This window comes from Bombina bombina, chromosome 1, assembly GCF_027579735.1.
Source record: "Bombina bombina isolate aBomBom1 chromosome 1, aBomBom1.pri, whole genome shotgun sequence".
In the NCBI taxonomy this organism is placed as follows: domain Eukaryota; kingdom Metazoa; phylum Chordata; class Amphibia; order Anura; family Bombinatoridae; genus Bombina; species Bombina bombina.
Genome location: NC_069499.1, coordinates 1508786006 through 1508810705, shown reverse-complemented (window position 1 = coordinate 1508810705; position 24700 = coordinate 1508786006). Strand labels below are relative to the sequence as shown.

At 40.3% G+C, this 24700-nt stretch overlaps 1 protein-coding gene across 1 annotated transcript in view; it reads left to right on the top strand.

Annotated features, from left to right (window-relative positions):
* The window catches only part of CEP95 (centrosomal protein 95), a 118757-nt gene extending 112158 nt beyond the window's left edge, over positions 1 to 6599 (top strand). Inside the window, 1 exon segment of the mRNA XM_053721528.1 lies at positions 4207 to 6599. Within this exon segment, the coding sequence (XP_053577503.1) occupies positions 4207 to 4383 (177 nt within the window). The 3' untranslated portion in view covers positions 4384 to 6599.
* The last annotated feature ends 18101 nt before the right edge of the window (positions 6600 to 24700 follow it).

Genomic DNA, 24700 nt, shown 5'->3' with positions numbered 1-24700 from the left:
CTATCCATGTTTGGAGAACAACAACCACCCAATCCCTCCAACTAGAAAAATATTGTTATTCTCGCAACAAGCAGATAACCGACTACCACTCGATTTTGCTTTTTGTGGGAAGAATACCTCAATCAGAAACCCCCCATACCCAAGACCACCACCCTTCCATCCCCCCCTCAAACTTAAAACCACTAACCACCCTTAACTGACAGACCCGACTCTCTCTCTTAACACCCTAACCTTGACAGAAGGTTATCCCAGTAGCCCAACAATCAATGATACAATAGTTTTTACTCTGCAGGAGTTATACTTGTTTTGTTTACTGTATCATCTCATTGATTTATTGATTTTATTTCTCCCTCATCTAGTTTATATAATTTACTTATGCAACCTAAAATTGTTCATTTAGTGATAAATATATCCACAACTCATTTTTGTTAAAAGTTGTAATGTATTCCAAGTATATGGAAAAGACATCATTATTACACTGTTGCATATGTAATGATTCTTATTTTGCATTGTACGCAGTGATTATATGTTATTTAATAAAGCTTTTGGGAAAATTCATCATGCTTATTTGGAGTCGGGTAAATCCCCGCCTCAGAGGATTACGGCTCATTCTACTAGGTCAGTTTCTACTTCCTGGGCTTTTAGGAATGAAGCTTCTGTTGATCAGATTTGCAAAGCAGCAACTTGGTCTTCTTTGCATACTTTTACTAAATTCTACCATTTTGATGTTTTTTCTTCTTCAGAGGCAGTTTTTGGTAGAAAAGTACTTCAGGCAGCTGTTTCAATTTGATCTGCTTATAATTGTATATAGTTTTTTTCATTATAAGATTAAAACTTTTGATTTGGGTTGTGGATTAATTTTTCAGCGGAATTGGCTGTCTTTATTTTATCCCTCCCTCTCTAGTGACTCTTGTGTGGAAGTTCCACATCTTGGGTATCTGCTATCCCATACGTCACTAGCTCATGGACTCTTGCCAATTACATGAAAGAAAACATAATTTATGTAAGAATTTACCTGATAAAATTCATTTCTTTCATATTGGCAAGAGTCCATGAGACCCACCCTTTTTATGGTGGTTATGATTTTTTTGTATAAAGCACAATTATTCCAATTCCTTGTTGATGCTTTCGCTCCTTTCTTATCACCCCACTTCTTGGTTATTCGTTAAACTGAATTGTGAGGGGGGGGGGTGTATTTATAGGCATTTTGAGGTTTGGGAAACTTTACCCCTCCTGGTAGGAATGTATATCCCATACGTCACTAGCTCATGGACTCTTGCCAATATGAAAGAAATTAATTTATCAGGTAAATTCTTACATAAATTATGTGGGGGGGGGTTTACCCACTGATGCAGAGAGAGACACTCTGTGGCCCTCTCTGCATCGGCCATCGATGGTGTGATCTTTGGTGGGTGGGAGCCATAGCAGGGAGAAGGGTGGGCGGCCCATCACTGGAACTGTTGCGGGAGTTTGACGGGAGCGCGCCGCCGGCCACTTAACACATAATGCTAATGGAAGGAGGGAGAGGGGGGGGAAATAATTATTGGGAAATTGGGAAAGGGATTAGGGAGGGGGTAGGATATTGGAGGGGGGGGGGGGCAGCTACACTACAGGAAAAATGGGGTTATAAAATAAATAAATACAAAATATGCAAATTTGATTACAAACTGGGTACGGGCAGACAGCTGCCCGTACCGAAGATGGCCACAAATAGGAAGAGGGGGGAGCTTAAGAGAGGTGTTTGGGGGGGAATCATGGAGGTTGGGGTGTTAGGTGGGAACCTACACTGCAGAAACTATTTATATATTTAAAATAAATTATTTAAAATAGACTTATTTTAGTACTGGCAGACTTTCTGCCAGTACTTAAGATGGCGGTGACAATTGTGGGGGAGGGAAGAGAGATTTTGAGAGGGGTCATGGAGGGATCAGGGCGTGGGATGTCAGGTGGGAGGCTGATCTCTACACTAAAGCTAAAATTAATCCTACAAGCTACCGTATTAACCCCTTAACTACTGGACATAATACAAGTGTTGTGCGCAGAGGCATTTAGCGGCCTTCTAATTACCATAAAGTAATGCCAAAGCCATAAATGTATGCTGTTTCTGAACAAAGGGGATCCCAGAGAAGCATTTACAACCATTTGTGCCATAATTGCACAAGCTGTTTGTAAATAATTTCAGTGAGCAACCTAAAGTTTGTGAAAAAGTGATTTTTTTTTTTTTATTTGATCGCATTTGGCGATGAAATATACCAAAATGGGCCTAGATCAATACTTTGGGTTGTCTACTAAAAAAAAATAATATATACATGTGAGGGGTTATTCAGGGATTCCTGACAGTTATCAGTTTTACAATGTAACTTTTGCCAATTTTGGAAAAAAATGGTTTGTAAGTAACAAAATGCTACTTGCACTTGTTGGGTATTTCTAAACTCAGGAAAAAATTTAGAAACTATTTAGCATTGGTGTTTTTTGGTGGTTGTAGATGTGTAACAGATTTTGGGGGGTCAAAGTTAGAAAAAGTGTGTGGGTTTTTTTTTTTTCTTTCATTTTTTCCATCATTTTATAAAATAAAATTATAGTAAATTATGATATGATGAAAATAATGGTATCTTTAGAAAGTCTATTTAATGGCGAGAAAAACAGTATATAATATGTGTGGGTACAGTAAATGAGTAAGAGGAAAATCACAGCTAAACACAAACACTGCAGAAATGTAAAAATAGCCTTGGTCCTTAATGGTAAGAAAATTGAAAAGTGCTGTGGTCACTAAGGGGTGAACCAGACAGAGTTGCAATACTTGCACAGGCCTAATGTCCAGGAAAGCAGAAGAATGAATTGGCAAACAGCAGATACATGCAGGGAAAACAGAATAGCCAGTGTTTAAATATTTAGAGGTGCCAAACAAGAAGCGGAATGTGCGCACAGTAAGTGGTACATGCAGCTTTTGGTATAGTAGGTTAGAACTCTGTGTGTCTTCCAGCAGCTATGATAGTGTACCTAAGGTATCTATGGAAATGGTGACAATTGTCATTGTCATATGTGGACTTATAGCCAAACCTACAACAAAAAACTGTTTATCTAATACCTAATGTCATGTCATGAAGATTGGTTAGATTTCATTGGTCTATTTTATTCATAGCAGATTTGCTGCTTTGTGCTTGTTCTCCATTAAAGCAACCGTCACGTGATGGGGATAGGAACGTCAAAATGTAACTGCCATGTCATTTTAAGACACTTCTTAAATGTATACTTATTCTTTTTCATCAAAAGATACCAAGAAAACTATGTACATTTGTTTTTTTAGTGGGGGAAGCTGGTAATTTGTGGCTACGCACATTTGCCTCTTGCCATTGGCTCACCAGTTGTGTTCAGTTAGCTCCCAGTAGTGCGTTGCTGACTGCTGCTGACTTTAACTGTGTGTTTAATCCATTTGCGGGGGGTTAAATTGTTATATACAAGCAATAGTGCAATAATAAATTGCTTCCACCTCTTTACATCAATTCCAAAAACTAATAAAACTACAGACCATTTACATGACACCCCTAACAGGTGCTGAGGAAACCGGGGTAGCCAGTACATCATAGAAAATAATCATCTTCAGGACCAGAGTAGGAGTAAAAATTAGCCCTGAAACAATTGTACACCTGCCCTAGTGAGTCTCTAGAATGCACAGACACCAGATTTCTCAAGGGAATTACTTAGTTGCACCTTTTATTAATTAAATATTATTTTGTAATAACAAAAATGGCAGATTAATATATAGGCACCTACAACCCAAATTCATCCATAACTCCGTCACAGTGTGAAGATGATTATCCATAGTGTGATCTGGAGAAGACACTCAAAACAGTGTGTGACTCGACACTAGAAACCAAAGGAGGGCTACTAATTGGTGCACAGTCTAGAAAAGAAATACTTTTGTGTAATTAAAACCTATAGAGAATATAAGAGAGGGGATAAAGCTGTGTTGCCTCTTCAAAAGCATCACCCCCAACTACTGCAGCCCACGAGGGCATTTTCTGCTTACTTGGTAGACCTTCAATACCTTTTTTTTTAATGAATGTTATCGCCTCAAACTAACTAAATATTCATATTATATAGCTGCTGCTTGTATTGTGTGTCATAATGTCTGTCCTGTCTGCAACAAGCTTTGTTTATCTACTGTGATTTGTTTCCTATTAAACCTGATGTTACTTGTTGCAGACTCTGCACATAATGAAGAAAGACCTAAGAGCAAAAATGGAAAAGGAAATCCAGGAGCTTCAAGATCTGATCATCAAGGCAGATGAGGACGCTTTCTTCCGAGAACTGGAGGCAGAGCGACTGAAAAAGAGACTTCAGATGGCATCTTTCCAATATAGCAAGAGCCATTGCCTGTAATGACTCTATAGTGCCACAGAAGGGAGCCAGAGAGTAAACATCTGGTTATTCTGTGGTCCTATGCCCACTTTTGCAGTGTAGTTTATAATGGAATCATTTTGAATCACTTTAAAAGCTCCTTTTTGTCACAGTGACCTGTTACAGATATTTCTGGCAGTTCCGGAGTTTATTGCTGCAGTGTCATTGGATTAATTACACCCAGAAAACAAATGGTTCTACATTATAAACAAACAACAACTGGTATGACTGAATCAGTCCTGTTTCAATATGCCAAGTTATATATGAATTGTATTATTCATTTTTTATGTATTTAGGTGACTAAAAAGTGCCTAATAGAAACACCCTGGTCAAAAATGTAGAGCTGATCTATAAAATACCTTCTGTTGCAGCTGATTGTACAAAAGCAAATTTTTACAGTAATTTACAATATTTATTTATTTTAGGATATTAACTTATTTGTAATCTTTAAAAAAAATTTAATTTGCCTTTTAGAAAGGAAATACTGATCTATTGCCTTGTTTTTTTTTCTCTTCCTTTAATATTTGTTGTCATCTTACTAAAAATGCCTTAATTATTATATTTTTACTGTGCCATAAGTCCACCAGCACTGAAATGTCTGATGTAACAGATGCAGCAAGGTGCTAGACAAAGGTTTAAATAGCACCACTAAATAAAGATGGACACAAAATAGCTTAGGAGCCAAGACATTGTCTAGATCAGTACGTTTGTTTTTAGTATTCCTATGGTCATTTTGTTCTCATAAATTCTCCTCTGCAGAGAAAAGTCTAAAACCTGGTCCTATAGCAATGTGTTTTCATCGTTCAGATCATTTGAAAGGGCAGATTTTCACAGGTTTCAAAATATCTGGAAAGGGTTGCAGATGTTGTACTATACCCATTGATAATGTGCTACCATATGTCAAAAGATCAAATACTAACCATCCTATTATGGTCAGACAGTGAAAAAATAAAACCTTTCAAGCCTCCCCAGTTTCAATACCTTTTTTTGGGGATGGTGTTAGGTTTGGTCAAAACGGCGTCAAAGTTGAAAGACAACATTTCATAAAATTGATTTTAAAGGACAGTCTATGTGAAATGTTTTTTTTTAAAGATAGAGTATCCCTTTATTACCCATTTCCCAGTTTTGCGTAACCAACACTGTTATATTAATACAGTTTTTACCTTGTATCTAAGCCTCTGCTGACTGCACCCTTATCTCAGTTCTTTTAACATACTTGTATTTTAGACAATTAGTGCTGTCTCCACTGGAGTGAGCACAATGTTATCTATTTTACAGACAGGAACTAGCGCTGTGAAACACTGATAAAATGCACTGAGATAAGGTGTCCTTCAAGGGCTTAGAAATTAGTATATGAGCTTACCTAGGTGTTTAGCTTTCAAAAAAGAATACCAAGAGAACAAAGCGCATTTTGATGATAAAAGTAGAGTGGAAAGTTTTTTTTAAATTGCATGTCCCATCTGAATCATGAACGTTTTATTTTGACTGTCCCTTTAAGTCATATAACTTGCTTTTATGCTAAAAACACAATTGGGAAAAGTTTAATGGAAGAAGATTATGATTTCACTGATGGCAAACTTTTTAGAGAGTGCCCAAATTAGTGCTAATCTTCCACAAAAAAAAGTAATTTTAGCCAACATCCCTTTAATTTTAATCATATAATATAGTATAGATTCATAAGAAACATTTATTCACCCTTAATCATCTTAATCACCCAAAACAACAGGCTAATTTATACTGATTTACTGTCTGACTCAGTCTAATTAAGATTCTGGCCAGTCTGTTTCATGATTAATAAAGAAGTGGCTGCTTTTTTATAGACCATAAAATGAAATAAACTTCTGATTTGCTGCTACTACTAACATTTTAGTGAACAAAATTGCTGCTTATGACAAAGTAATGGAAGAATGCACAAATGCTGTAACAATTCATACAAATGGGGGGTAGAAAAAGAATTACTTGGTACTGTCTGTCCTATTTGTAAATAAATATTTTATTCTGTTTGTAAATAATTTGTTCTGCCTTAACCCATTACGCAGCAAAGCAGCATGCAGCAACTTGCAGTCAGTGACACTAAGAGGTAGCTTTTTTTAATTACATTTTCTACCTAATTGTTGCACACATTGTACTTTGCTGAATTGCTTTTTGATATGAGAAGCAAACAAGGTTAATGTGAATAATAAAATACATTATACTAAGCCTCTAGTTTTTTTTTCCTGGCAAACAAAGCTGATAAGAACAGGAGAAGTGGACCGAGCGCTACACCCAGGGCCTTAAGCTTACTAACTATATAGCCTCCTAGTAGGCTAACAATATAAAATTTAAAATGGGGAGAGAGTAAGCGCTAAAAAGCTTAAAAGGCTAGTAAAAAGTACATTTGTAAATTTTTATATGTATTAAAATGTACTTTTTACTAGCCTTTTAAGCTTTTTAGCGTTTACTCTCTCCCCATTTAAACAAAGCTGATAAACAAATTTGGCAAATCATATTGTTTAAAAATAGGTCTGAGATTGTGTTTATGGAAACACACACAAGAGGGCGCTAATAGGTCTGTATGAATAACTAAATACTTCACAGATATTGCTATTTTTACAAATTAAAGGTTTGTGGCAACCCTGGTTCAGCAAGTCTACTGGCACCATTTTTCCAACATATTTAAACATATGAATACATATATACGTATATATATATATATATATATATATATATATATATACATACAACCAGAAAAAGATTGACTCACTGAAGGCTCAGATGATGGTTAGCATTTCTTTAGCAATAAAGTATTTTTTACTTAATGTATGTACATAGTCTTTTTTTTTTTTTTAACATAACGTCATTGAACACTTAATAGACTACAGTATAGTGTAAATATAACTTTTCTTTCATATAGGTGGCGAGAGTCCACAAGCTAGTTACAGATGGGATATACATTCCTACCAGGAGGGTATATCCCATCGGTAACTAGCTCGTGGACTCTTGCCACAATGAAATAAATGAATTAAATTAATTTGTCAGGTAAGTTCTTACATAAATTATGTTTTATATACACTGACTTACTTTATTGCTATATTTGGTTTATTGCAGTGGTCTGGAACCGAACCCGTAATATCTCTGAGGTACGACTGTAGATTAGACAAATCCATATACCATACACAGACCTATTAGTGCCCTCTAGTGTGTGTTTGAATAACCAAATACATTAGACAAATCTGTATACCAAACACACACAAGACGGCACTAATAGGTCTGTGTATGGTATACTGATTTGTCTAATCTATTTGGTTATTCAAACACACACAAGAGGGCAGTATTGAACAAATGGGAGACAATGCAATTTGTTTTAAAAAACGTATTTTCCTTCTTAGCTGATGAGTCCATATCTTCATAACATGTGGAATATATTGCAGCCTATCAGGAGGTGGTCAATAAACCTCACAGAGCCTTAGCTCCTCCTACCTCCTCTCCAGTTTATAGATTTCAGAGGTTCTCTACTATCAAGAGTTAATTTTTTCATATGATTTGTGGGCTCAGACCTGATTTGGGACCCAGTACCCCTAGAAAACTTCACTCCAAGAAGATGTAAGACTCTGAGTGAAACAGGGATGAGGATTACCTCTGTTATGTGCTTTCCAGAGCCCTAGTGGGTAATCATCTAAAAGCCATAACTGCACTCAGGCATCCCAGGGATCATTCTCTAGCCTCCACCTGAGTGGTTACAGGTATATCTGCAGTACAGTTACTTGCACTGGATAGGCTCTCTACTGGATCAGCAACCTGTGAGGGAGAAAGCCCTCAGCATGCTGGTAAGACACAGTGGAGGGGTGCTTTAGTCCAGGTAAGTGACTCATGCACTACACAGCCCAGGAGTTATCCAATAGTACTCTTCTTTCAGGTAATACACCTGATGAGCTTTACCTACGTGTTTAACATGGGAATTTGGGGGAATGAGGCACAGGATAGTAATTATCTAGCATCCTTAGGACTCCTTAGCAGGTCAATTTACCATTTTTACCTCAAAAACCTTTTTTTTCTACAAATAAATACTATATCTTTAATAGAGCCAGTAACTGCCTTGCACAGTTATCAATTAAATCTCTCACAGTGCAGTTGGGCAGGAGGACACAGGGGCCTTAGGAGAGGTGTTTTTTTCTGCACAAATCTTGGGCCTGCATATTCTTATGGTGATGAACCCAACCCCCTCTCCTTGGCAACCTCTCCCTTATCTGATTCAGCTGCTGTGAATTTGATCCGATTGATCTAAGTTTTTTTGGTGTTTTAATTCTGGCAAGTTTAACCCCTTCTGTGCCCTGTAAGTTAGGGGTGCCGGGTGTAGAGGATTTACAGTGCGACTTATTTTTCATTCTCTTAGCTCTTATGTTCTAAGGTGTGCTGTGGGCTAGTTCTGAAGTGAATAGTTCTAATCCCAGTTTATTTTACAAGATATGACGAGTCCACGGATTTCATCCTTACTTGTGGGATATCGCCTCCTGGTCAGCAGGAGGAGGCAAAGAGCTCTACAGCAGAGCTGTATATATATATATATATAGCTCCTCCCCTCCCTCCCACTCCAGTCATTCTCTTTTCCTGTGTTAGTGATAGAAAGAGGTAAAGTGAGGTATTAGTTTAGATTCTTCAATCAAGAGTTTGTTATTTTCAAATGTTGCCAAAGTGTACTATTTTATTATAGAGCAGCATCTGGAGTGTTAGCCTTTTAGGCTATGGGAACTAGTGGAGTTTTAGCTTCACTGCACCTCCCACGCTTATGCTGCTTCTATGTGTATGGTCTTAGACACTGCTAACTAAGACCTTTCTTTCACAGGACCTCAGGAGGAAGAGTGGACCTCTTGATACTGTGAAGTTATCATGCTGGTCCTCAGCATAGAGGTAGGTGCAGTTTTTTTTCTTGGGCAAAAGTCTCTCAGATTAACTGTACTAGCACTATACTTTTGCGGGCTAAGATTGAGATCTCCCTTATAAAATGGTGATATGACCCAGACACTCTGGCTGGTTACTAACCCAGAAGCGCTGGGATATAGATGTAAAAGAACGTTATTTTCAGACTCTGGTATTATGTGACACTACAGGGTAAACGAGATAACGTGCGAGGATGTTTTTTTACCAGACACTCGGGCATTGCTTAGGAGCCTTGAAGCACTGGGACATGCTGTGTGGGGTTACTTTAGATGAGCTGGCTGACGCTGGGGATTAGTTGAACTTATATATTTTTTTATTACGTTCCGGTAATGGCTGGTGGTTTACGCTCATGAAGGGCGGGACTTACTACTTTGCGCGCTTTGACAGCGCAGTTACTGTGGCGGTTCCGGGTGAAAGATTTCATCTAGGCTCTTAAGGCTGCTTGGGTTACAAGCGTCTTTAGGTGTGCCGGGTTGTGAATGTTTAGTCTGGTAGCGGGAAGGTAGGAGCCGCAGCAGAGCTGCGGCGAGGTGACGAAGTTATTTTTTGAAAATCATAACAGTGTGTTATTTTCATACAGCCCGCGTTCCGGAGCTGTAAACTTATGCAGTGCAGTTTTTTTCCTTAAAGTTACAGTACTCATTATATACTTGCTTGTTTTTATTTCCTTCAAATTGCAAAATGGATGACATTGAACAAAATACATGCCTTCTGTGTTTAAATGCCATTGTGGAACCCCCTGTTACACTTTGCCCCTCATGTATTACTAGGGCATTACAGTGTAAAGAACAAATTTTCTTAAATAATGATGATTGTGCTCAGACTGATGAGGTTCAGAATAAGCCACAACTTTCTCTCCATGCGTCTCAGCCCATAACGCCCGCGCAGGTGGCGCCATGTTCTTCATCGGCGTCTGCGTCATTCACTCTGCAGGATATGGCTGCAGTTATGTCATCAACTCTTACAGAAGTGTTATCTAAGTTGCCAGTACTACAGGGTAAACGTAGTAGAAAAGAGACCCAGGTGGTACATGCGGCTTCAGATTCCTTGATGGCGATCTCCGATGTTCCCTCCCAGGACTCTGAAGGGGGGGGTAGGGAGGTTCTGTTGGAAGGGGAACTATCTGACTCAGGTAGTGCATTACCCAAGACACATTCGGACGTGATGTCCTTTAGATTTAAGCTTGAACACCTTTGCCTGTTACTGCGGGAGGTTTTGATGACTCTGGATGACTGTGACTCTATTGTGGTCCCCCCAGAAAAATTGTGTAAGATGGACAGATATTTGGAGGTCCCTTCTTATTCTGACATTTTTCCGATTCCTAAGAGAATTTCGGAAATTATTACCAGGGAATGGGAAAGACCAAGTATACCGTTCTCTCCTTCCCCTATGTTTAAGAAAATGTACCCTTTACCTGACACCTTTCGGGACGCTTGGCAGACGATTCCTAAGGTGGAGGGAGCCATTTCTATATTGGCTAAGCATACAACTATCCCTATTGAGGACAGCTGTGCTTTCAAAGACCCTATGGATAAAAAGTTGGAGGGTCTTCTAAAAAAGCTGTTTGTTCATCATGGGTTTCTATTGCAACCGACGGCCTGCATTGTACCAGTTACTAATGCAGCTGCCTTTTGGTTTGACGCCCTAGAAGAGTCTCTTAAGACTGAGACTCCTTTGGAAGAAATAATGGATAGAATTAGGGCCCTTAAGCTGGCCAATTCCTTTGTTACGGATGCTGCTTTTCAGATCGCCAAGTTGGCGGCTAAGAATGCAGGTTTTTCCATTTTAGCACGCAGAGCCTTATGGTTGAAATCTGCGGATGTGTCCTCTAAATCCAAGCTTTTAGTTATTCCTTTCAAAGGAAAGACCCTATTCGGGCCTGAGTTGAAAGAGATAATTTCTGACATTACGGGAGGTAAGAGTCATCTCCTCCCTCAGGATAAGACATCTAAACAAAGGAGACAGAGTAATTTTCGTTCCTTGTGCACAAACCAAGCCCATCTGGAACAAGGGTATACAACCCAAGAAGCCCGCTGCTGCTCCCAAGACAGCATGAAGGGGCGGCCCCCGATCCGGGACCGGATCTAGTAGGGGGCAGACTTTCTTTCTTTGTCCAGGCTTGGATAAGAGATGTTCAGGATCCCTGGACAATAGAAATTGTGTCTCAGGGGTATCAATTGGAGTTCAAGAATTCCCTCCCTTTCTTCTTCTGTAGACCAGATAAAAAGAGAGGCGTTCTTACGTTGTGTAAAAGACCTCTCCACTATGGGAGTAATTTGTCCAGTTCCAAAACAGGATCAGGGATTTTACTCAAACCTTTTCGTGGTTCCCAAAAAAGAGGGAACGTTTTGACCCATTTTAGATCTCAAGAGTCTAAACAAGTTTCTCAGAGTCCCATCCTTCAAGATGGAGACGATTCGGACAATTCTTCCATTGATCCAGGAGGGTCAATATATGACTACCGTGGACTTAAAGGATGCATATCTTCATATTCCTATCCACAAAGATCATCATCAGTTCCTGAGGTTCGCCTTTCTGGACAAACATTACCAGTTCGTGGCTCTTCCATTCGGTTTAGCCACTGCTCCCAGAATTTTCACAAAGGTGCTAGGGTCCCTTCTAGCGGTTCTAAGGCCAAGGGGCATTGCTGTAGCACCTTACCTAGACGACATTCTAATCCAAGCGTCGTCCCTTTCCAAAGCAAGGGCTCATACAGACATTGTTTTAGCCTTTCTCAGGTCTCACGGGTGGAAGGTGAACGTAGAAAAGAGTTCCCTGTCCCCGTCCACAAGGGTTCCCTTTCTGGGAACAATAATAGATTCTGTAGAAATGAAGATTTTCCTGACAGAGGTCAGAAAATTAAAGCTTCTAAACGCTTGTCAAGTTCTTCAATCTATTCCTCAGCCTTCCATAGCTCAGTGCATGGAGGTAATAGAATTAATGGTTGCAGCAATGGACGTGGTTCCTTTTGCTCGAATTCATCTAAGACCATTACAACTGTGCATGCTCAAACAGTGGAATGGGGATTATGCAGATTCTGCAGTTCCTAAGGTTTGCCTTTCTGGACAAACATTTTCAGTTTGTGGCTCTCCCCTTTGGGCTGGCCACGGCACCCAGGATCTTCACGAAGGTTCTAGGGTCTCTGCTGGCGGTTCTCAGACCGCAAGGCATTGCCGTGGCACCTTATCTGGACAATATTCTGATCCAGGCATTGTCTTATCAATTAACAAAGTCTCATATCGACATGGTTCTGTCCTTTTTAAGGACTCATGGGTGGAAGGTGAATCTAGAAAAGAGTGCACTGATTCCACAGACAAAGGTTCCCTTCCTGGGAACTCTAATAGACTCTCTGTCCATGAAAATATACTTGACGGAAGTCAGAAAGTTAAAGATTCTGAATACATGCCGAGCCCTTCAGTCCAATCCTCGGCCATCAGTGGCTCAATGCATGGAGGTAATTGGATTGATGGTGGCGGCAATGGACATCATCCCGTTTGCTCGTTTTCATCTCAGATCTCTACAGCTGACCATGCTCAGACAGTGGAATGGAGATTATGCACATTTGTCTCCTCAGATAGATCTGGATCAGGAGACAAGAGACTCTCTTTGGTGGTTGTCGCTGGATCATCTGTCCCAAGGGGCGTGCTTCCGTAGACCTTCATGGGCGATAGTGACAATGGACGCCAGTCTACTAGAATAGGGTGCAGTCTGGGATTCCCTGAAGGCTCAGGGTGTGTGGACTCGGTCAGAGTCTCTACTTCCCATCAATATTATGGAGTTGAGAGCAATATTCAATGCGCTTCAAGCTTGGCCTCGGCCAAATTCATCAGATTTCAAGCGGACAACATTACGACTGTGGCTTACATCAATCATCAGGGAGGAACAAGGAGTTCCTTAGCGATAACAGAAGTATCCAAGATAATTCAGTGGGCGGAGACACACTCTTGTTATCTGTTGGCAATCTACATCCCAGGAGTGGAAAACTGGGAGGCGGATTTTTTGAGCAGACAGACGTTTCATCCGGGGGTCTTTGCAACCCTGATTATCAGATGGGGCAGACCGGAATTGGATCTGATGGCGTCTCGTCAGAATGTCAAGCTCCCGAGATACGGATCCAGGTCCAGGGATCCTCAAGCCGAACTGATAGATGCCTTGGTCGTTCAACCTAGCTTATGTGTTTCCGCCGTTTGCTCTCCTTCCCCGGGTGATTGCACGGATCAAACAGGAGAGGGCTTCGGTGATTCTAATCGCTCCTGCGTGGCCTCGCAGGACTTGGTACGCCGATCTGGTGGACATGTCCTCTCTGCCGCCGTGGAAGCTTCCATTGAAGCAGGACCTTCTCATTCGGGGACCCTTCCATCATCCGAATCTAATTTCTCTGAAGCTGACTCCTTGGAGATTGAACGCTTGATTTTATCTAAGGGAGGGTTATTGATACTTTAATTCAGGCTCGCAAGCCTGTTACCAGAAAAATTTACCATAAGATATGGAGTAAATATCTTTATTGGTGCGAATCATGGAGTAGAGTCAGGATTCCTAGGATTTTATCTTTTCTCTCTTTTTTGGAGAAAGGATTGTCAGCTAGTTCCTTAAAGGGACAGATTTCTGCTTTGTCTATTTTGCTAGACAAGCGTCTGGCAGATGTTTCAGATGTTCAATCTTTTTGTCAGGCCTTGGCTAGAATCCGGCCTGTGTTTATACCTATTGCTCCTCCTTGGAGTTTAAATTTAGTTCTTAATGTTCTTCAAGGTGTTCCGTTTGAACCCATGCATTCCATAAATATTAAGTTATTATCTTGGAAGGTTTAATTTTTGGTTGCTATTTCTTCTGCTCGCAGAGTTTCTGAGCTTTCGGCATTACAAAATGATTCTCCTTATCTTATTTTCCATTCGGATAAGGTGGTGTTACGTACTAAACCAGGTTTTCTTTCTAAGGTTGTTTCTAACAAGAATATTAATCAGGAAATTGTTGTTCCTTCCTTGTGCCCCAAACCTTCCTCTAAGAAGGAGCGTCTGTTACATAATTTGGATGTAGTCCATGCCTTGAAGTTCTATTTGCAGGCGACTAAGGATTTTCGTCAAACATCATCTCTATTTTTTGTTTTTGCTGGGAAACGTAGGGGTCAGAAAGCTACGGCTACCTCCCTTTCTCTTTGGCTGAGGAGTATCATCCGTGTTGCTTACAAGACTGCTGGGCAGCAGCCTCCAGAACGAATTACTGCTCATTCTACTAGAGCTGTGGCTTCCTCATGGGCATTTAAAAACGATGCTTCTGTTGAGCAGATTTGCAAGGCTGCAACTTGGTCGTCTCTTCACACTTTTTCCAAATTTTCCAAATTTGATACTTTTGCCTCGTCCGAGGCTGCTTTTGGGAGAAAGGTTCTTCAAGCAGTGGTGCCTTCTGTTTAGGTTCCTGTCTTGTCCCTCCCTTTCATCCGTGTCCTATTGCTTTGGTATTGTTTCCCACAAGTAAGGATGAAATCCGTGGACTCATCATATCTTGTAAAAGAAAAGGAAATTTATGCTTACCTGATAAATTTATTTCTTTTACGATATGACGAGTCCACGGCCCACCCTGTTATTTTTTAAAGACAGGTTTTTATTTTTATTGAACTTCAGTCACCTCTGCTCCTTGGCTTTTCCTTTCTCTTCCTAACTTCGGTTGAATTACTGGAGTGGGAGGGAGGGGAGGAGCTATATATACAGCTCTGCAGTGGTGCTCTTTGCCTCCTCCTGCTGACCAGGAGGCGATATCCCACAAGTAAGGATGAAATCCGTGGACTCGTTATATCGTAAAAGAAATAAATTTATCAGGTAAGCATAAATTTCCTTTTTTTGTACAACAATTTGTTTTTAAATTGTGCAACCCCATCTGTCTGCAGTTTTGTGTGTTGAGCAGCAAATGTAATCCCCCTTTTAACCCACTAAGAGGTACTTTGACTCCATTTTATGCAGTTCTGCCAATCCTTTGTTACCACAACTTGGTTTATTTTAATGCAGCAAGCTGATTAAACTGCTTTAGTTTGTATAATGAGATTATATATTATGTGCTTTAAATTAACAATTTGCATATTCATTCCTCATATAAGATTTTTTTTATTTATATCTCAGCTGCTTAAATTTGCATACAAAATGTATACATATAATAGTACATGTATGTCCTTGCTGCTAGCGTTTAATAAATTATGCCAAAGAGTTTCTGTAGTGTTCTAAGGAATACAGATTTAAAATGGCATACTCTCCTTACAGTACATTAATACTATATAGGTATAATATTGTACAACAGACTTAAATTATCTCTACATAGACTGTTTTATATTACAGAGAGTACAAGATCTCTCTCTGTAGTGGCTCAACTTTGAATATTCATTCCTTCAAGCATGAATATTCACTATGTATGTATGTATGTGATGTACAAATCTGTCACATGCTTGTTTCTGAAAACCATATGCATGGCAGGAGTTTTTGTGAAGCTTATACCATATTTAAGTTCCTGCATATATAATTCTAATATATATATACAGGTTACAGAGTCTCAGTCAGCCCATTGCCGCACCTCACCAAAAAATACTGCCAATAAAAGGATGAGAGCAAGTGAAATTTTATTGGCTATTCAAATCAGCCACTAGAATTTCACTTGCTCTCATGCTATTGGCTACTTTAAATAGCCAATAGGATTTGAGTAGCTTTCATCCTATTGGCTGATTTGATTTGGAAGAATCAACTCAGCCAATAGGAATTCAAGGGACGCCATCTTTAATCGCGTACCTTGAATTCACTATTCAGTGTATGGCGGAGGTCGTACGAAGAGGATACTCCACGCTCCATGGCTCCGCGGTCGCCGGTCTTCAGTTCCGCAGTCTTCAGCTCAACTCCACGCAGGATTTTCCTGGAAGAAGAAGAGGTTGCGTTTGGAAGAAAACTTCACGCCTGGAACAGGACCTCCTCCGCCGGACTTCTGGAACCGTGAGTACCAACCTGGGGGTTAGATTTAGGATTTTTTAAGGTTTTTTGGGGGGGATTTGTTTTATTTAGATTAGGGATGGGCAGAAAAAGAGCTAAATGCCCTTTTAAGGGCAATGCCCTGCAAAAAGTGCTTTTAAGGGCTACTGGTAGTTTATTATTAAAATAGGGGGTGTTTCTTCTATAAGATACGATGAGTCCACAGATTCATCCTTTACTTGTGGGATATTATCCTCCTGCTTACAGGAAGTGGCAAAGAGCACCCCAGCAGAGCTGTCTATATAGCTCCTCCCCTGACTCCACCCCCCAGTCATTCTCTTTGCCTATACTAAGTAATAGGAAGGGTAAAGTGAAAGAGGTGATAAAATGTTAGTTTTTATTTTCTTCAAGCAAGAATTTTTTATTTTAAATGGTACCGGTGAGTGCTATTTTTTCCCAGGCAGCAGATGGATGAAGATTTCTGCCTGGAGACTAATGATCTTAGCAGTTGTTACTAAGATCCAGAGTAGTTCCCAAAGAATGGCTGAGGAGTACTTAAGAAACTTCAGTGTGAGGAACGGTTTTCATGCTACAAGCATTGAGGTATGTTCAGTCATTGTTTTCTGAAGAGACTGTGTTATTTCAGAATTGGCTGACAGTATCCCCATGAGGGAAGGGGTAAGCAGTAATTTTATTGTGAAAAAGAGTATTACTGGACCTGTATGTTGGGCTATAAAATGATTGACACTGATAACATAATGTTTGTGGGCAAACGATTATATGTTGGGAGATAACAACGTTTTTTTTGTGACAAACGTTTTCTTTTTTATTGGCAATGGCGGGTACACATGGCTTCAGTTAGATTTGGGTATATGAACCCACATGGCTAGATTTTTAGACCGCTTTGGAGCGGTCCTTTTGCAAAGCTGTGAGACATCGAGTAGATGGGCGGGGCCTATTTTCGCGCCTCAGTTGCGCAGTTATATTCCCCATGCAAGCAGCAAGCTCCAGCTCCGGTGGGCCCTTCAAGAAAGTTTGGGCCTAATCGAAGGGTTAATCCGATTTTGCAGACCCCTGAGGGCAGATAGGCACCACAGCAGGGCTGTGGCGAGGTGCAGGTTTTTTTTTTTGACTGATTATAACGTTTTTTGTCTAACGTTTTTTATACATAAGAGTTAAGTGATCCTTTTCTTGTGGTGCAATCTTAGCTGGCAAGTTAGGATATAATTAGCATAAAATTGAGATAATTTTATCACTTTGAAGCAGTTTTGGAAAAATTGTATGCTTTTTTTCTCTTAAAGGCGCAGTACCGTTTTTTCAGATTATTATTTTTTCACTAAATAAAGTGTTTTATAGCCTGTTAGTGGTTATTACTAGCCTGTTTAACATGTCTGACATTGAGGAAAGCCAATGTTCCATGTGTTTAGAAGCCATTGTGGAACCCCCACTTCAAATGTGTCCCTCATGTACTGAAAGGGCCTTACATTGCAAGGACCATATTTTAGCTGATAAAAGTATATCTCAGGATGATTCTCAGTCAGAAGAGAATCCGGTTATGCCATCTGCTTCTCCCCAAGTGTCACAACCTTTAACGCCCGCCCAAGCGACGCCAAGTACTTCTAGTGCGTCTAATTCTTTCACCCTGCAAGATATGGCTGCAGTTATGTCTACTACCCTTACAGAGGTATTATCTAAACTGCCAGGGTTACAGGGTAAGCACAGCAGGTTAGGCATTAGAGTAAATGCTGAGCCCTCTGATGCTTTATTGGCCATCTCCGATGTACCCTCACAGTGTTCTGATATGGGGGTGGGGGAATTGCTGTCTGAGGGAGAGCTTTCAGACTCAGGAAAAATGTTCCCTCAAACAGACTCAGATGTAACAGCCTTTAAGCTTAAGCTTGAACACCTCTGCTTGTTACTCAGGGAGGTCTTAGCGACTCTGGATGATTGTGACCCTATTGTCATACCACCAGAGAAACTGTGTAAAATGGATAAATATCTAGAGGTCCCTACTTACACTAATGTTTTTTCAGTCCCTAGAAGAATTTCGGACATTGTTACTAAGGAATGGGATAGACCAGGCATTCCGTTCTCTCTGCCTCCTACTTTTAAGAAAATGTTTCCAATATCTGACACCATTCGGGATTCGTGGCAGACAGTCCCTAAGGTGGAGGGAGCTATTTTTACCCTGGCTAAACTATACCTATTGAGGACAGTTGTGCTTTCAAAGATCCTATGGATAAAAAAAATAGAAGGGCTTCTAAAGAAATTGTTTATTCATCAGGGTTTTCTTCTACAACCTATAGCGTGCATTGTTCCAGTAACTACTGCAGCAGCTTTTTGGTTTGAGGTTCTAGAGGAGTCTCTCAAGGTTGAGACCCCATTAGATGATATTTTGGATAGAATTAAAGCTACCATTTTAGCGCATAGAGCGTTATGGCTTAAGTCATGGTCTGCTGATGTGTCATCTAAATCCAAGCTTTTAGCTATTCCCTTTAAGGGTAAGACCCTATTCGGGCCTGAACTAAAGGAGATCATTTCTGACATTACTGGAGGTAAAGGTCATGCCCTTCCTCAGGACGAGACAGTTAAAATGAGGACCAAATAGAATAATTTTCGTTCCATTCGAAACTTTAAAGGCAGTCCCTCTACTTCCTCATCCGCCTCCAAGCAGGAGGGGAACTTTGCTCAATCCAAGTCAGTCCGGAGACCTAACCAGACCTGGAATAAAGGTAAACAGGCCAAGAAGCCCACTGCTGCTACCAAGACAGCATGAAGGGGCAGCCCCCGATCCGGGACCGGATCTAGTAGGGGGCAGACTTTCTCTCTTCGCTCAGGCTTGGGCAAGAGACGTTCAGGATTCCTGGGCATTAGAAATTGTGTCCCAGGGGTATCGTCTAGAATTCAAGGATTCTCTCCCAAGGGGGAGATTTCATCTTTCACGTTTGTCTGTAGACCAGACAAAAAGAGAGGCGTTCTTACACTGTGTAGAAGACCTATATACCATGGGTGTAATCTGCCAAGTGCCAAAATTAGAACAAGGGCAGGGGTTTTATTCCAATCTGTTTGTGGTTCCCAAAAAAGAGGGAACCTTCAGACCGATTTTAGATCTCAAAAGTCTAAACAAATTTCTCAGAGTTCCATCGTTCAAGATGGAGACCATTCGAACAATCTTACCAATGATCCAGGAGGGTCAATATATGACCACCGTGGATTTGAGGGATGCGTATCTTCACATTCCTATCCACAAAGATCATCACCAGTTCCTCAGGTTCGCCTTCCTGGACAAACATTACCAATTTGTGGCCCTTCCTTTTGGGTTGGCCACAGCTCCCAGAATTTTCACAAAGGTGCTAGGGTCCTTTTTGGCGGTTCTAAGACCGCGTGGCATATCAGTGGCGCCCTATCTGGACGATATCTTGATTAAGGCGTCAACTTACCATCTAGCCAAATCCCACACGGACATCGTGCTAGCTTTTCTAAGAACTCACGGGTGGAAGGTGAACATAAAAAAGAGTTCACTTGTTCCTCTGACAAGAGTTCCATTCCTAGGTAGACATGAAAATTTTTCTGAAGGAGGTCAGAAAATCAAAGATCTTAACTACTTGCCGAGCACTTCATTCCATTCCTCGGCCATCAGTGGCTCAGTGTGTAAAGTCTATTTCAACTATGTAAGTGGAACGCAACTGCAGATCAATTATTGTCTTGTATCACCAGGGTTTTTGGGCTATTTAGGTGAGCATAGACCAGTAAACCTGTGGTGAATTAATATTAAGTTAGAGGTTCAATGCTGTTAGTACTATCACAACATGAATCCTTCTAAGCACAATATTTCCAATACTGTTAGACTGGCACAGTATGGAAAAAATAATGAAAAAATGATAGAAGAAAAATATGCTTCTAATTTAAAGAACTTGAGAGAACAAAAATTATTTTTTAAGCTTACATTAAATAAACATGTAATGCAGGAGAGAGTTGGTTAATCCTTATAAGAAGTAAGCTTGGTTTGCAAGAGATATACTTTTAACAAGTCACAGAGAATGCTTCAGTTGTCTTGTAGCTGTAACTTTGTAACTGTGTTTATTGAGAGCAACTGCTGCAGAGTAAGAGAGGAATTTGGCAAGATGCCCAGACTTGCAGTTGCAAAACCAAGTAACAGTTTTTATTTTGAAATAGTTAAATCCTCTTCAGTTCAAGCTTGAAACTTAAAGCTCAAAGTCTTGTTCTTAAAGCAGCATATATATTATGAAGTGAGAAAGGAGACATTGATTCCCCAGTATGAAATAGTGTGCAGAGTTATTTAGAAAACTGCAGTGCCTGTCAGTTCCAGTTAAATTAAGAGTGATGCTGTAAGTGTACAATAGCAATTCAGCAGTTAAGTTCTCAAATAGTATGCAAGGAATAAAATTAAGAGGTAACTTAGCTGTAAGTCCAAGGATGCAAACAGGATATTTCAGGGGATGTAATCCTTGTAGAAAATAGTACAGAGTAGTCCAAGCAAACAGTCCTTTGTGAAAGCAGTTGGTTTGAGAAAAACAATGCAGCTCAGAGACTGTGTGTAAGCTGTTACTCCTGCTAATGAAAATAACTAATCACCTGTTTGCTGACAGGTGGAGCCTTAAGTAACATGAAAGTGAGAGAACCATGTGATGAGAAGTGAGAGAAGTAAAACATGAAATGGAATCCTGACATAAGCCCCCCTTCAAGGAAGCCGATCCTCGGCTTGATGCCTGGGTCTATGTGGATAGCGTCTATGGAAGCGGGAGAGCAACCGAGGGGCATTGATGTGGGTGTGCGGTTCCCAACTGTCGTCATCTGGCGAGAAACCCTTCCACCTCACAAGGTATTGCAACTGACCATTGTAGTATCTAGAGTCCAATAGGTCTTGGACCTCAAATATGTCAACATCCAAGGTCACCGGATCAGGGGGAAGAATAGTTTTAGTCGTTGAGGTAGAAGAAGCCGGTTTCAGGAGCGAGACATGGAAGGTGGGGTGAATAGGTAATGATGATGGAAGATCAAGAGTAACTGCATTGGCATTAACAATATTGCTTACTGTAAAGGGTCCGATAAATAAGCCAGCTAATTTTTTACTGGGAACAGGTATTTTGATATTTTTGGTTGAAAGCCAGACTTTATCTCCTACTGCATAGACAGGAGAAGGTCTTCTACGGAGATCATAGTACTTCTTTTGTATAGCTTGTGCGTTCTGGATGTTTAGACACAAGGAATGAAAATTCTTCGCTATCTTTTGTAGAAGGTCATCAACCGGTTGAGAAGTTGGGGCAATTGAGTCATGGATGAAGAAGTTAGGGTGGAAAGCGTAATTCGCAAAGAATGGAGACAAATTGGTTGAACTGTTTTTACTATTATTATATGCAAATTCTGCCATGTATAGGTACCGGGCCCACTCTGTTTGTTGGTATGAGCAGTAACAGCAGATGTACTGTTCAAGCCATTGGTTTAACCTTTCAGTTTGACCATTGGTCTGCGGATGGAAGGCTGTACTAAGTCGATGATCAATCTGTAGATGTTGGGCGAGGGATTTCCAGAATTTTGAAGTAAATTGAGCTCCTCTGTCAGTTGTTATGATGTTCGGGATCCCATGGAAGCGTACAACTGAATTCAGGAAAAGTTGAGCAGTCTCCGTGGATGTGGGTACCTTGTGATACGGAATGAATAAAGCCATCTTTGTGAGAATATCTGTAACAACAAGAATAGTATTAAATCCAGAACTTAAAGGAAGTTGAACAATAAAGTCCATACCTATATGAGCCCAAGGTCTTTCAGGGATATCCATAGGTATTAGGTGACCATATGGTTTATTTCTATCCTTTTTAGAAGTGATACAGATATCACAGTGTTGTATATAATTATGGACGGAATCAGACATGTTTGGCCACCAATAAAGTCTTGATAAGAGATCTAATGTCCTTTTGATACCAGGGTGTCCAAGCAAAGGAGGATCATGATGTTGTTTAATCAAGTCTTTCCTGAGAGATTCTGGGATATATAGCTTGGAGTCGTGATAATAGAAATCAGCATTTTGAGTCAGATGTAGATGAGATCTCTGATTATCTGACTGTAGAGCAGTAAGGAGTTGAGTTTTAAATGTAAGCATCAGGCCCAAGAATTTGTCTGCAGGTATGATGGAAGTAACTTCTTGAGAATTTGGTGGTCTGGGATCTCTCCTGGAGAGAGAGTCAGCCTTCCCATTTTTAGATCCAGGTCTGTATACTATAAGATAGTTAAACCTGCTAAAGTACAGGCTCCATCTTACTTGTCTACTGGACAGAGTTTTATTTTTCTGCAGGAATTCCAGGTTGCGATGATCTGTATAGATTATGATAGGTTGTACTGTGCCCTCTAGAAGATGTCTCCATGTATCGAAAGCACGTTTAATTGCGAGAAGTTTTTTTTCTCCGATGGAGTAGTTAATCTCGGCTGGAGAGAGTAGCTTAGAATAGAAAGCTACTGGATGAAGTGGTTGTGTAAGACTTTTCCTTTGAGAGAGAATAGCGCCAAGAGCAAAATCTGAAGAGTAGACCTCGAGGACGAATTGGAGGGAAGGATCTGGAAATTGTAGTATAGGTGCAGTAGTGAATGAGGTCTTCAGGTTGCGAAAGGCCTCATCGGCATCTTTATCCCAACGGAATGGCACACAGGTGCTGGTGAGTCTAGAAAGAGGTTTTATCTTTTGGGAGAAGTTCCTAATAAATTTGCGGTAATAATTACTGAAACCTAGAAATCGTTGTAATTCTTTTCTGTTAGTGGGTTGTGGCCAGTTTCTCACGGCTTCTACCTTATTTTCTTGCATTTGAATGCCATTGGGTCCTATACTGTAACCCAGGAAATCAATTACAGTAACGTGGAAAAGACACTTCTCAAGTTTAGCGTAAAGTCTATGCACTTGCAGTCTTGACAAGACCCAGCTAACATGCTTCACGTGATCTTCTAAAGTTTTGGAATAAATAAGGATGTCGTCCAGGTATACCACAACGCAGATGTCAAGAAGGTCATGGAAAACATCATTCACGAAAAACTGAAATGTGGCCGGAGCATTAGTAAGCCCGAAGGGCATTACAAGATATTCAAAGAGACCATATCTCATACGGAATGCGGTCAACCACTCATCACCCTCTCTTATTCGAACAAGATTATAAGCCCCTCTAAGATCAAGCTTGGTAAAAAAAATTTGCATCTTGAAGGCGTTCGATAAGTTCGGGGATGAGTGGTAAGGGATACCGGTTTTTGATGGTTATTTTGTTCAACTCCCTAAAATCAATTATAGGTCGAAGTGAGTTGTCTTTGTTTCTGACAAAGAAGAAACCAGCTGCGGCAGGTGAAACAGAGGGGCGAATAAAGCCTTTTTTCAGGTTTTCATCTAAATAGGTTTTAAGATGGTCCAACTCTGGTTGACAGAGAGGGTATAGATGGCCGTATGGAGGTGTGGTTCCTGGTTTGAGGTCAATAGGACAGTCATAGGTCCGATGAGGAGGTAAGCTGTCTGCCTCCTTTTTGCTGAAGACTTCTTTAAATTTGTCGTAAGCTTTGGGGATACTGGGCACTTCAGTAATATGTAAAAGAGTTGTAGGATGTAAGCAACTTTGTTGACAGTATTTAGAATTAAATTTGATGTCAAGAGAACTCCAAGTTATTGTTGGTTCATGTAATCGAAGCCATTGTAAACCTAAGACAATAGGGAAGAGTGGAGAACTGATAATATCAAACGTGATATATTCTTGATGTGAGTCAAAGGTGGTAACCAGAATGGGGATGGTATGTTGTATTATAGGTCCTGAAGAAATTTCAGACCCATCCACTACTCGAATAAAAACAGGAGACAATTTTTTTATGAGTGGTATTTTATTTGTTAATGCAATAGAAGCATCGATGTAGTTTCCTTGTGCGCCTGTATCAATTATGGCCTCTTTCTTCAGCTGTTTGCAGTCCCACTGTAAAGAGAGGGGTAGAATACAGTGAATGGGTTTGTCATATACCAATAGAGAAGTCAAACTAGAAAATGACTTACGGTTCTTGTTCTTGCGTAGAGATGGACAATCCTGAACAGAGTGAGCAGCGGAACCGCAATACATGCAAAGTCCCTTGGATTTACGTCTGAATCTTTCTTCAGAAGTGAGGGGGCCTCGAATGAAGCCAATCTCCATAGCCTCTGGAGCACTGCTAGAAGAATGAGCAGTGGAAGTTGTTTGAATGGGGTGAGTAGGCCTTTTATAGGAGGGCTCTGTGTGCTGGCGTTCCATCTTTCCTTCTCTTAATCTCCTATCAATCTGCATAACCAATCTCATAAATGCTTCCAAAGAGTCTGGGATATCTATACGAGCAAGTTCATCTTTCACCTGATCAGACAGACCTAATCTAAATTGACTTTTAAGAGCAACTGCATTCCATTGGGAATCAATAGCTTGTTGTTTTAATTC